The sequence below is a fragment of the Canis aureus genome, unplaced genomic scaffold (genome assembly GCF_053574225.1).
Source record: "Canis aureus isolate CA01 unplaced genomic scaffold, VMU_Caureus_v.1.0 NW_027326476.1_RagTag, whole genome shotgun sequence".
In the NCBI taxonomy this organism is placed as follows: domain Eukaryota; kingdom Metazoa; phylum Chordata; class Mammalia; order Carnivora; family Canidae; genus Canis; species Canis aureus.
The window spans coordinates 288,525-302,589 of NW_027554417.1; the positions used below are offsets into that span (position 1 = coordinate 288,525).

A 14,065-nucleotide genomic window follows, 5' to 3' on the forward strand; every position below is an offset into this window, starting at 1 on the left:
ACTCTTGTCTATAGGACTGTAATCTCTAAAAATTAACTATTTGCTCCTTCCTTCCCTTAGTTTTACGGCAGCCAGGAGTGCCTGAGGAATGTCAAACACATCCCATCTCTGAGGGGCAGGCAGGTCCTCTGTGGGGTGTCAGCTTGTGCTTTGACCTCAGCTAGATCTCCACATCTTCATCAATTTTGCTCCTTAAATTTTTTGATTACCAAAATGGGAGGACTTCCTTATTCTTTTCCAGTAGGATTTATAACATTTGCCAACTCTTAGAATAAAATCCAGCAACTTTAAAAAGCATCCTCAATTTTATAGAATTAGGTGCTAAAAAAACTCAGTTTGACAAAATCACGGGGAAAAAGTATATAGAGTAACAAGTTAGTGGGAAGTGAGAGGTGAACTAATGTAAAACAGATTTTTAAATATTTGAAGTCGAAGAATGTTGATCAAGTTTGAAGCTTTATATTATTAATTATTGATTTATATGTTAAGTATGGAACATATAATTCCAGGAAACAGAGTCGGCAGAAAATTTCTCTGAATAGTGAGGGCTTATTCTGCTAATGATGAGCTCAGAAAAGCAACATGTTGATACTGATGCTGAATAAATGACTTTTTAGTAACATATTCCTTTTTTCTTTTGCATTTGGGGGTTTTTATGTTTACTTATTGAATTAGTAGATTTGTCGACATATCCGGACGTATCGTATAACATCGTTTTGGACTTAATTATCTCTAACTGAATCATTATTTTATTCTCATGTGAAAATTAATATCTGCCTCTTAATTAGATATTTAATGTTTTCAGTTATTCATTTTAAATTATAAATTAAAATTCATAATTTTTTCTTTTTAGTAATGTCTGTCCTACAAATTTGTTTACTATATTTTTCTTTAATTTAGATTTTGGGGTAATAATTTGAAATGTGTTTATAAAGACCACAGTTAGAAGAATGAAAAAAGTAGTAGTCCAGAGGCATAATTATTTTTTTCATTATCCTCTAATTACTACTTAATTTAAAACTTACTGATATTACTTTCATTTGTAAAGTTTAGTACTGTACTATTTTGATCAAGTAAATATTTTAATCTCAAAATAATGCCTCACTGAATGTATATCTTGAGGAGGATATTTGTATTGCTCATTTTGCCTTCATGTTTCTAATATTCAGGCTTAAGCTATCTTCTTGATGAAAACAGGGTTGAGGATCTGTCTGTACTCTACCAGCTGTTTAGTAGGGTAGAGTTTGGAGTTCAAGTTCTTCTTCAACATTGGATTGATTATATAAAGGTATTATTTAAAGAAGATATCATTGAAAAATAACAGATTATTAATGGTTTATTTTCCCACTTTAATAATGTGCTTTTTTACCTTAATTAACTTGAAATTCATAAAGCATATTTTAAACGTTCTTTTAAAACTCTTTTTTTCCCAGTTCATAAATTCCAAATCCCCCAATAATATTTTCATTTGAAGGGAAAAGACAGGTACATTATTTATGGTATAGTATTTGAGTTTAGGCCTTTTGTTTGATAACAACAAATTATTATTGAAAGAGACCGTAAACATAAATTGTCTCAGAGAAGCAGAGAGAAAGGCTGCTTTCTTTTTTAAAAATTATTATTTTTTATTTAAATTCAATTTGACAACATATACTATAATACTCAGTGTTTATGCCCTCAAGTGCCCTCCTCAGTGCCCGACACCCAGTTACACAATCGCCTGCCTACCTCCCCTTTTGCAACCCTTTGTTTGTTTCCCAGAGTTAGGAATCTCATGTTTTGTCACCCTCTCTAAATTTTCCCACTCATTTTCTCTCCTTTCCCCGATAATCCCTTTCACTATTTCTTACATTGCCCTATGAGTGAAACCATATGATGATTGTCCTTCTCCAGTTGACTCTTTTCATTCAGCATAATACCCTCCAGTTCCATCCAAGTCAAAGCAAATGGTATTTGTCTCTTCTGGTGGTTGAGTAACATTCCGTTAGATATATAGACCACATCATTTTCATCCATTCATCTGTCGAAGGACATTATGACTCCTTCCACAATTTACCTGTTGTGCACAATGCTGCTATAAATATTGGGGTGCAGCTGTCCCAGCATTTCACTGCATCTGTATCTTTGGGGTAAATAACTAGTAATGCAATTGCTGCATGGGTTATACGGTAGCTCTATTTTTAACTTCTTGAGGAGCTGCCATACTGTTTTCCAAAGGGGTGGCACGACTTTGCATTCCAACCAGCAACACAGGAGGGTCCCCATTTCTCACATCCTCCCCAGCATTGTGGTTTCCTGTCTTGTTGTCATCATTCTCACTGGTGTGAGGTGGTATCCCATTGTGGTTTCGATTTGTATTTCCCTGTTGGCCAGTGATGTGCAGCATTTCCTCATGCACTTGCTGGCCATATGTAGGTCTTCTATGGAGAAATGTCTGTTCATGTCTTCTGCCCCTTTCATGATTGGATTGTTTGTTTCTTGGGTGTTGAGGTTAGTAAGTTCTTTATAGATCTTGGATACTAGCCCTTTTAACTGATATGTCATTTAGTTTGGTTGTCTTTTAGTTTTCTTTTGCTGTGCAGAAGCTTTTTATCCTGGTGAAGTCCCAATAGCTTGTTTTTCTTTTGTTTCCCTTGCCTTCATAGAAGTATCATAGATGTATCTTGTAAGAAGTTGCTGTGGTCAAGTTCAAAACGGGTGTTGCCTGTGTTCTCCTCTAGGATTTTGATGGATTCTTGTAACACATTTAGATCTTTCATCCATTCTGAGTTTATCATTGTGTATGGTGTAAGAGAATGATGCCGTTTCATTCTTCGGCCCATGGCTGTCCAATTTTCCCAGCACCCTTTATTGAAGAGACTGTCCTTTTCAATTGGGTATTCTTTCCTGCTCTATTGAAAATTAGTGGACCATAGAGTTGAGAGCCTATTTCCGGGTTCTCTGTTCTGTTCCATTGACCTATGTGTCTGTTTTTGTGCCACTACCACACTGTCTTGATGATCACAGCTTTGGTAGTACAACTTGAAATCCAGCATTGTGATGCCTCTGGCTCTGATTTTCTTTTTCTCTTTTTTTAATATTAAATTTATTTTTTATTGGTGTTCAATTTGCCAACATACACATACAGAATAACACCCAGTGCTCATCCCGTCAAGTGCCCCTGTCAGTGCCCGCCACACATTCACCCACCCCCCGCCCTCCTCCCCTTCGACCACCAGTTTGTTCTCTGGTGGAACAAACTCAACGAACACACTCTGTTCATTTCCCAGAGTTAGGAGTCTTCATGTTCTGTCTCCCTTTCTGATATTCCCTACCCATTTCTTCTCCCTTCCCTTCTGTTCCCTTTCACTATTATTTATATTCCCCAAATGAATGAGACCATATAGTGTTTGTCCTTCTCCGATTGACTTACTTCACTCAGCATAATACCCTCCAGTTCCATCCACGTTGAAGCAAATGGTGGGTATTTGTTGTTTCTAATGGCTGAGTAATATTCCATTGTATACATAAACCACATCTTCTTTATCGATTCATCTTTCGATGGACACCGAGGCTCCTTCCACATTTTGGCTATTGCAGACATTGCTGCTAGAAGTATCGGGGTATGGGTGTCCCGGTGTTTCATTGCATCTGTATCTTTGGGGTAAATCCCCAGCAGTGGAATTGCTGGGTCGTCAGGCAGGTCTGTTTTTAACTGTTTGAGGAACCTCCACACAGTTTTCCAGAGTGGCTGCACCATTTCACATTCCCACCAACAGTGTAAGAGGGTTCCCCTTTCCTGCATCCTCTCCAACATTTGTGGTTTCCTGTCTTGTTAATTTTCCCCATTCTCTCAGGTGTGAGGTGGTATCTCATTGTGGTTTTGATTTGTATTTCCCTGATAGCAAGTGATGCGGAGCATTTTCTCATGTGCGTGTTGGCCATGTCTGTGTCTTCCTCTATGAGATTTCTGTTCATGTCTTTTGCCCATTTCATGATTGGATTGTTTGTTTCTTTGCTGTTGAGTTTAATAAGTTCTTTATAGATCTTGGAAACTAGCCCTTTATCTGATAGGTCATTTGCAAATATCTTCTCCCATTTTGTAGGCTGTCTTTTAGTTTTGTTGATGTAAGCTTTGCCGCGCCAAAGCTTCTTACTTTGATGAAGTCCCAATAGTTCGTTTTTGTTTCTGTTTCTTTTGCCTTCGTGGATATATCTTGCAGGAAGTTACTGTGGCCGAGTTCAGAAAGGGTATTGCCTCTGTTCTCCTCTAGGATTTTGATGGAATCTTGTCTCACACTTAGATCTTTCATGAGCATGGAATATTTTTCCATCTCTGTGTTTTCCTCAGTTTCTTTCAGAAATGTTCTGTAGTTTTTAAGGTATAGATCCTTTCCCTCTTTGGTTAGGGTTCTTCCTTGGTATTTATGCTTTTGGGTGCAATTGTGAATGGGATTGAGTCCTTAATTTCTCTTTCTTCAGTTTCATTGTTAGTGTATAGAAACGGGACTGATTTCTGGACATTGATTTCATATACTGCCGCACTGCTGAATTGCTGTATGAGTTCTAGCAATCTTGGGGTGAAGTCTTTTGGGTTTTCCATTTACAATATCATGTCATCTGCAAAGAGGGAGAGTTTAGCTCGCTCTTTGCCAGTTTGAATGCCTTTTATTTATTTTTGTTGTCTGATTACTGAGGCTAGGACTGCTAGGACTATGTTGAATAGCACTGGTGAGAGTGGACATCTTTGTCATGTTCCTGATCTTAGGGGAAAGGCTACCAGTGTTTCCCCATTGAGAATGATATTTTCTGTGGGCTTTTCGCAGATGGCTTTTAAGATGTTGAGGAATGTTCCTTCTATCCCTACACTCTGAAAGGTTTTTGTTCAGAAATGGGTGCTATATTTTGTCAAATCTCTGCATCTATTGAGAGGATCATAGGGTTGTTTTTACCCCTGATGTGATCTGTCAGGTTGATTGTTTTACAAGTGTTGAACCAGCCTTGCATCCCGGGGATAAATCCTACTCGGTCATGGTGTATAAATTCTTAATGTAGTATTGGATCTTATTGCCTAGTATCTTGTTGAGAATTTTTGCATCTTGTTCATCAGGGATATCAGTCTATAATTCGTTTTGGTTGGGTCTTGGTCTGGTTTTGGAATTAAGGTGATGCTGGTCTCATAAAACAAGTTTGGGAGTATTCCGTCGCTTTCTATCTTTCAGAACAGCTTTAGTAGAATAGGTATGGTTTCTTCTTTAAACATTTGATAGAATTCTCCTGGGAAGCCATCTGGCCCTGGACTTTTGTGTCTTGGGAGGATTTTGATGACTGCTTCAATTTCCTTGCTGGTTACTGGCCTGTTAAGGTTCTGTTTCTTCCTGTTGCAGTTTTGTAATTTGTGGTTTTCCAAAAATACATCTATTTATTCTAGATTGCCTAATTCATTGGCGTATAGCTGCTCATAATATGTTTTTAAAGTCATTTGTATTTCCTTGGTTATTGGTTGTGATCTGTCCCCTTACATTCATGATTTTATTAATTTGAGTCTTTTTTCTTTTTAAAAGGATGACTAATGTTTTATCTTATTAATTCTTTCAAAGAACCAACTCCAGTTTTTTTTGATCTGTTGTACAGTTCTTCCGGTCTCTATTTCATTGAGTTCTGCTTGAATCTTCATTAACTGTCTTCTTCTGCTTGGTGTAGGTTTTATTTGCTGTTCTCTCTCCAGTTGTTTTAGGTGTGAGGTTAGCTTGTGTATTTAGTTTTTTCCAATTTTTTGAGGAATGCTTTTATTTTTATGTATTTCCTTCCTAGGACTGCTTTCTCCATATCCCAAAGCTTTTGAAGAGTTGTACCTTCATTTTCATTAGTTTCCATAAGTCTTTTTCATTCTTTTCTAATTTCTTTGTTGACCCATTCATCTTTTGTATGATGCTCCTTTTCTTTTTAAAAAAAAATGTATTTATTTATTTACTTATGATAGTCACACACACACACACACACAGAGGCAGAGACACAGGCAGAGGGAGAAGCAGGCTCCATGCACCAGGAGCCTGACGTGGGATTCGATCCCGGGTCTCCAGGATCGTGCCCTGGGCCAAAGGCAGGCACTAAACTGCTGCGCCACCCTGGGATCCCTAGTATGATGCTCCTTAACCTCTATGTCTTTGAATTTCTCCCAAATTTCTTCTTGTGATTGAGCTCGTTTCAAAGCATTGTGCCGTGAAAATATGCAGGGTACAATCCCATTCTTTTGGTATCGGTTGAGACCTGGTTTGTGACCCAGTATGTGGTCTATTTTGGAGAAAATTCATTGTGCACTTGAGAAGAATGCGTATTCAGTTACATTTGATGAAAAATTCTGTGTGTATCTGTGAAATCTTACTTGGTCTAGTGTATCATTCAAGGCCCTTATTTCTTTTTTTTAAATAATAAATTTATTTTTTTATTGGTGTTCAATTTGCCAACATACAGAATAACACCCAGTGCTCATCCCATCAAGTGCCCACCTTAGTGCCCGCCACCCAGTCACCCCCACCCCCCGCCCTCCTCCCCTTCCACCACCCCTAGTTCGTTTCCCAGAGTTAGGAGACTCCCATGTTCTGTCTCCCTTTCTGATATTTCCCACTTATTTTATCTCCTTTCCTCTTTATTCCACTTCACTATTATTTATATTCCCCAAATGAATGAGACCATATAGTGTTTGTCCTTCTCCGATTGACTTATTTCACTCAGCATAATACCCTACAGTTCCTTCCACGTCGAAGCAAATGGTGGGTGTTTGTCCTTTCTAACGGCTGAGTAATATTCCATTGTATACGTAAACCACATCTTCTTTATCCATTCATCTTTCGATGGACACCGAGGGTCCTTCCACAGTTTGGCTATTGTGGACCTTGCTGCTATCAACATCGAAGGCCCTTATTTCCTTGGTGATGTTCAGAATATCCGTCTTTTCCTAAAAGCACTGTGTTGAAAATTCTTACTATTCATGTATTATTATTATCTATGTATTTCTTTCCTTTGGTTATTAATTGATTGGTATACTTGGCAGCTCCCACATAAGGGGCATAAATATTCATGACTGTTAGGTCCTCTTGTTGGATACAGCCTTTATTATGACATAGTGTCCCTCTTCATCTCTTACTACAGTCTTTGGGATAAACTTTTAAATTTATCGAATATGAAGATTGCTACCCCAGCTTTCCTTTGAGGACCATTTGAATGGTAAATGGTTCTCCAACCTTTTAGTTTCAGGCTGCAGCTGTCCTTACGTGTCAAATGAGTCTCTTGTAGACAGCAAATAGATGCGTCTTGCTTTTTATCCAGTCTGAAACCCTGCGTCTTTTGATGGGATCATTTAGCCTATTCACCTTCAGAGTAACTACTGAAAGCTATGAATTTAGTGTCATCGTAATACCTATTTAATCCCTGTTTTTATGGAATATTTCTTTGGGCTTCCTCTTTCTTTTACCGGGTCCCCCTTAACATTTCTTGCAGAGTTGGTTCGGTGGTCACATATTCTTTCAGTTTCTGCCTATCTTGGAAGCTTTTTATCTCTCCTTCTATTCTGAATGCGAGTCTGAATGCTGGATAAAATATTCTTGGCTGCATGGTCTTCTCATTTAGTACCCTGTGTATATAGACCCTTTCTGGCCTGCCAGGTGTCTGTGGAGAGGTTTGCTGTTAATCTGATCTTTCTTCCCAAATAAGTTAGAAATGTCTTGTCTCTTGCTGCTTTAAGGATTTACTCTTTATGTTTGGAATTTGCAGGTTTCACTATTAAATGTTGCGGTTGTAATTGACTTATTAATTTTTGGGGGGACCTATCTCCTGAATCTGAATGCCTGCTTCTCTCCCCAAATTAAGGCAGTTCTCAACTATGATTTGCTCAGATATGCTTTCTGGACCTCTGTCCCTCTCAGCGTTCTCTCGAATCCCAATTATTTGTAGATGCTTTCTTGTCAGGCTGTCATTTATTTCCCTTAGCCTTTCCTCATGGTCTCTTATTGTTTTTCTCTTTTTTTGTCAGCTTCCTTCCTTGCCTTGTCCTTCCTTCCTTTCTTGACTTGTCTTCTGTGTCACTCAACTCTTTTCTCCACCTCCTTAACCAAAGCAGTCAGGGCATCCAGTTTGGATTGCATTTCATTTAATTGATTTTCAATTTCGGCCTGATTAGTTCTAAATTCTGCAGTAACAAAGTCTCTGGATTCCTCCTTTATGCTTTTATTCCAGAGCCACCAGTCGCTTTATAATTGTGCTTCTGAATTGGCTTTCTGACATCAAATTGTAATCTATATTCTGTAACTCTGTGTGGGAGAGAGCACTGTTTCTGATTCTTTCTTTTTAGGTGAGTTCTTCCTTCTAGTCATTTTGATCAGTGCAGAGTGGCTGTACGACCCAGCTGAGTCAAACATGTCAACCACAACCTAAGTTTCACCCTAGGTGATTCTGGCGAGGTCAGAGACCAAAAAATGAAAACAAAGATCAGAACAAAATAAAACAAAAGATCCGCTAAAGTGAGAAACAAAATTTAAAACGACGTAGTGAAAATAAACGGTCAGGTATCCAAAGGAGAAGAAAAAAGAAAAAGAATGAAAGAAAAAAAATTAAGTGGAAAAAAAAAGAAAAAAAAAGGAGGAATACTGGGAGATAGTGGTGGTGAAGAAGTTGTAGTGAAGGGAAAATGTAGTCTACGAAAGGGGTCCTAGAAGTGATCCTCTTGGTTCTGAGTATATTAAGTTCTGTATGTTAGAAGATCCTCAGTCCCAAATGTATATAAACCAGCAATACTTGTAAAAGCCCCAGCATTGACCACCAAAACATAAACGAGATAAAAGAGGGGGGCAGAATGGGAATGAAGAGAGAATATAATCTCACAGAATGAATCATCACAGCATACCACTTGGTTCTGGGTGCATGCTGGTCATGTTTTAGAAGGTATTAATTTCCACCATTGTAGAACAAAATGAGTCAGAGAAAAAAAAACACACACACACAAAATGAAATCTCAAGTGTCTCCCCAAATTGAACTGAGTATTTTGATGGGACTCTAGAAGGGAAAAATATATCTAAGACGTGTAATTATAGTGATATGAAAGTCAAAAAGGACGAAACAAAAATGAAGAGGTGGTACAATGTTGTAGTTAAGGTGGGAAAAGAGAAAAAACTTTGTAAATTTTTAGTCTGATATAAAAACGCATTGTACTGGAAAAGGAAAAAAGGCGGTATATCTTCTAGTTCTATATCCTATAAATCCTTCGACTTCCCCTGGAGCTTTCCAGCTCTGCTTGGTCAAGAACTTGCTCTTCCCCTGTTCTTCCAGCTGGTCTTCTGGCAGAGGGGCCTGCTGTGCTGATTCTCAGATAAATGCATCTGGGGAAGCTGCCCTGCCCCCTGCCGGGTGCCAGTCTCAGTGGAAGCTGTTTATCCTGTGAGGCCCCTGTTCCCTGGCAGTGCTGCCTCTCCCAGGCACAGGGGGAAACGAGGAGGAAGACAACAATGGAGGTGGCCAGAATTCCAGCTCTGGAGTCAGCTTTCTGCAGTAACTAACACAGGCTCTCAGTGTGCAGTGGCCTGATCTGCACAGCTTGCAGGGCACCTGTTGGCAAGAGAGTCCTCTCTGTCCTGTGCCCTCCCTGCTTCTGCCTGTCCCAGGGGGAGTGCAGGATCGTGGGCTTTGTCTGCATGGTGCCCTGGGGTCCAGGGCCCTGTGCTGCTGGGATCGTGCTCCTGGTGGCAGGGCTCCCGAAGGCAGCAGGACACAGACACCTCCGTCTGGAGCTGCCCACCTAACCAACTGGCTTCTCCCAAATGCCCCTCCAGCTAAACACTCCAGCACTTTACCCAGATGGTCCACAGTTTGTGTTTTGCTTTCCCCCTAGGAGCCCCTCCTCTGAAAGTGACTTAGAAAATTGGAGTCTTCACTGCCCCTCCTGCCATTCTGCCCAATTGCCCTGCTAAACACTTTTCTGTCCAGAAAGAATCTGTGCGGATTTTTAAAGTTCCTCCTTCTCCAGGGTAGGGCTTTCCTGTCCTGGAGGCTTTTGCTGCCTGCCAGGCTTCAGCCCACCTCTTCTTGGTGCCCCTCCCCCACTTGATTCTTTTTTATTTTATTTTTTTCCACCTGCCTACCTTGCTAGAATTGAAAACTCTTCTCTTTGTAGTGTTCCAGCTGTTCTCCCTTTAAATGTCAGGTCGAATTTGGAGGTAGGTGTTCAGGATGATTTGAAAGTTATCTAAGTAAGTTGGTGGGGCCAGGTGATTTGAGGACCCCTGTTCTTCTGCCATCTTCAGGCCTGGCCTGGTTCCATACAAATTTTAGAATTATTTGTTCCTGCTCTGTGAAAAGTTATTTTGATACAGATTGCATTGAGTGTATAGATTGCTCTAGGTGGCATAGTAGACACTTTAACGATATTTATTCTTCCAGTCCACGAACATTTTCCATTTTTGCGTCTTCCTCAAGTTCCTTCAAGTACACAAGGGTTTTATAGTTTGCTGAATATATATCCTTTCTTTAAAAAAAGGTTTTATTTATTCATGAGAGACACACAGAGGCAGAGTCATAGGCAGAGGTAGAAACAGGCTCCCCATGGGAAGCCCAATGTGGTACTGGATCCTGGGCCTCCAGGATCACACCGAGTCCAAGACAGACTCTCAACCACTGAGCTATCCAGGCATCCCTGATATAGATCCTTATCTTCTTTGGTTAGGTTTATTCCTAGGTATCTTTGTTTTTGATGCAGTTGTCAATGGGATTCATTACTTGATTTCTCTTTTTTCTAATTAGTGTACAGAAGTGCAACTGATTTCTGTGCATTGATTGCATATCCTGCCACTTGTTATATTCCTGTATCAGTTTAAGCATTTTAAGGTGGAGTCTTTTGAGTTTTCCATTTAAAATAAGTTGTTGTCTGCTAAGATTGAGAGCTTGATTTCTTCTTTGCCAATTCAGATGCCTTTTATTTCTCTTTGTTGTCTGATTGCTGAGACTAGGAGCTTCCCTTACTGTGTTGAACAACCGTGGTGAAAGTGGATATCTCTGTCATATTCTTAACCTTAGAGGAAAAACTCTAGTTTTTCCCCACTGAGAATGATATTACCTTTCAGGTTTTTGTTGTTAGCTTCTATGATACAGACGTATATTTTATCTATCTCTGTACTGTGTCGAATTTTAATCAAGAAGGACTGCAGTACTTAGTCAAATGCCTTTGTTCTGCATCTACTGAGAGGACCGTATGGCTCTTGTCCTTTCTTTTATGGATGTAGTATATCACATTGATTGACTGATTTGTGAATGTTGAACCACCCTTGCAGCCCAGGAATAAATCCCACTTGGTCGTGGTGTCCATCCTTTTATTACTGCTTGATCCTGTTGTCTGTTAACTGGGTGAGAATTTTGGCATCACCCAGCGTTCATCAGGGATATAGTCTGTAATCCTCCTTCTTGGTTGGGTCTGTGTCTTTTGGGATCAAGATAATGCTGGCCTCATAGAATTTGGAAGTTTTCCTTCCATTTCTGTATTTTGAAATAGCTTCAGGACAGTACATATTAATTATTCTTCAGATTCCATTGGGAAGCCATACAGCCCTGAACCATTGTTTGTTGGGAGATTTTTGATGACTGTTTCAATTTCTTTGCTGGTAATGGGTCTGTTCAGTTTTTCTCTTTCTTCTTGTTTCTGTGTTGGTAGTTTATATGTTTCTAGGAATGCATCTGTTTCCCCAGATGGCCTAATTTTGTTGTATGTTCTTAAAATTGTTTGTATTTCCTTGGTGTTTATTGTGATTTCCTCCTGCATTCATGATTTTACTAATTTGGGCCCTTTCTCTTTTCTTTTGATAAGTGTAGTCAGGGATTTATCAGTCTTATTTTTTCAGTGAACCAGCTCTTAGTTTCATTGATTTGTTCTACTGGTTTTTTGGTTTATGTTTCATTGATTACTGCTCTATATGATTTCTCTTTTCCTGCTTGCTTTAGGCTTTATTTGCTGTTCTTTCTCCAGCTCCTTTAGGTATAAGGTTAGGATGTGTATTTAAGGCTGTTCTTTCTTGAGAAAGGCTTGTATTGCTGTGTACTTCCCTAGTAGGATTACCTTTTCTGCATCTCAAAGGTTTTGAACAGTTACGTTTTCATTTTCATGTTTCCATGAATTTTTAAATTCCTCATTAATTTCCTGGTTGACTAATTCATTCATTCCTTTTTTTCTTAATTGAAGTTCGATTTGCCAACATTCATTAGGATGCTTTTTCTAACATCCATGTATTTGAGTTCTTTCCAAGGTTTTTTTCTCATGATTGAGCTCAAGTGTCAAAGCATTGCCATTTGAAAATATGCAGGGAATTATCCCAATTTTTTGGTACCATTGAGACCTGATTTGTGACCCGTATGTGGCCTATTCTGGAGAATGCTGCATATGGACTTGAGAAGAATGTGAATTGTTACTTTAGGGTGAAATGCTCTAAATGTATCTGTGATTTTCATCTGGTCCAGTGTGTCATTCGAAGCCCCTTGTTTTGTTGTTGATCTTCTGCTTCGATCATCTGTTTGTTGCAGTTAAAGGGGTGTTGAAGTCCCCTACTATCATTGTATTATTATCACTGTGTTTTATCTTATTGTTGTGTTATATAATTGGATTCTCCCATGTTAAGGATGTAAGTATATAGAATTGTTAGATCTTTTTTTTAATATATGTTTTTAATATATGTTTTAATTCCGATATAGTGTCCTTTCCTCATTCTTACTGCAGTCTTTGGTTGACAGTCTAATTTGTGGGCTATAAGGATTGCTACACTAGCTTTTCTTTTGATGTCCATTAGCATGATTTAAATGCTTTTCCACCTCCTCCTCTCAGTTTCAATCTGGAGTTTGTGTTTAGGTTTAAATGAGTTTCTTGCAGACAGCACAGGGATAGATCTTGATTTTTTATCCAGTCTGATACCCTGTGTCTTTTGATTGGGACAATTAGCCCATATACATGCAGAGTAACTGTTGAGTGATAGAAATTTGGTGCCATTGTATAACTTGTGAAGTCACTCTCTCTGTATATTGTCTCTGTTTTTTTCTGGTCTGTATTACTTTCAAACTCTATTTCTGCTGAGAGGATCTCATTATGTCTTGCAGGGTTGGTTTATGATCACAAATTCTTTTATATTTTGTTTGTCCTGGAAGGTCTTTACCTCTCCTTCTATTTTTTTATAATAAATTTATTTTTTATTGGTGTTCAATTTGCCAACATACAGAATAACACCCAGTGCTCATCCCGTCAAGTGCACCCCTCAGTGCCCACCACCCAGTCACCCCCACCCCCCGCCGTCCTCCCCTTCCACCACCCCTAGTTTGTTTCCCAGAGTTAGGAGTCTTTAGTTCTATCTCCCTTTCTGATACTTCCCACACATTTCTTCTCCCCTCCCTTATATTCCCTTTCACTATTATTTATATCCCCCAAATGAATGAGAACATACAATGTTTGTCCTTCTCCGATTGACTTACTTCACTCAGCATAATACCTTCCAGTTCAATGCACGTTGAAGCAAATGGTGGGTATTTCTCATTTCTAATGGCTGAGTAATATTCCATTGTATACATAAACCACATCTTTTTTATCTATTCATCTTTCAATGGACACTGAGGCTCCTTCCACAGTTTGGCTATTGTGGACATTGCTGCTAGAAACATCGGGGTGCAGGTGTCCCTCCCGGCATTTCATTGCATCTGTATCTTTGGGGTAAATCCCCAACAGTGCAATTGCTGGGTCGTTGGGCAGGTCTGTTTTTAACTCTTTGAGGAACATCCACAGTTTTCCAGAGTGGCTACACCATTTCACATTCCCGCCAACAGTGTATCAGGGTTCCCTTTTCTCCACATCCTCTCCAACATTTGTGGCTTCCTGCCTTGTTAATTTTCCCCGTTCTCATTGGTGTGAGGTGGTATCTCATTGTGGTTTTGATTTGTATTTCCCTGATGGCAAGTGATGCGGAGCATTTTCTCATGTGCTTGTTGGCCATGTCTGTGTCTTCCTCTGTGAGATTTCTGTTCATGTCTTTTGCCCATTTCATGATTGGGTTGTTTGTTTCCTTGGTG

At 39.2% G+C, this 14,065-nt stretch overlaps 1 protein-coding gene across 6 annotated transcripts in view; it reads left to right on the forward strand.

The window, feature by feature from the left end:
- LOC144309531 (cullin-4B-like) overlaps positions 1-14,065 on the forward strand; it is a 72,865-nt gene that overhangs the window by 23,043 nt on the left and 35,757 nt on the right. For 5 of the 6 annotated variants that reach the window (XM_077890613.1, XM_077890615.1, XM_077890616.1 and 2 more), the window contains one exon: positions 1,170-1,288. The exons of the other annotated variant lie outside the window; for it this stretch is intronic. In XM_077890613.1, the coding sequence (XP_077746739.1) occupies positions 1,170-1,288 (119 nt within the window). The remainder of the gene's footprint in view (positions 1-1,169; positions 1,289-14,065) is intronic. 6 annotated transcript variants of the gene reach the window in all.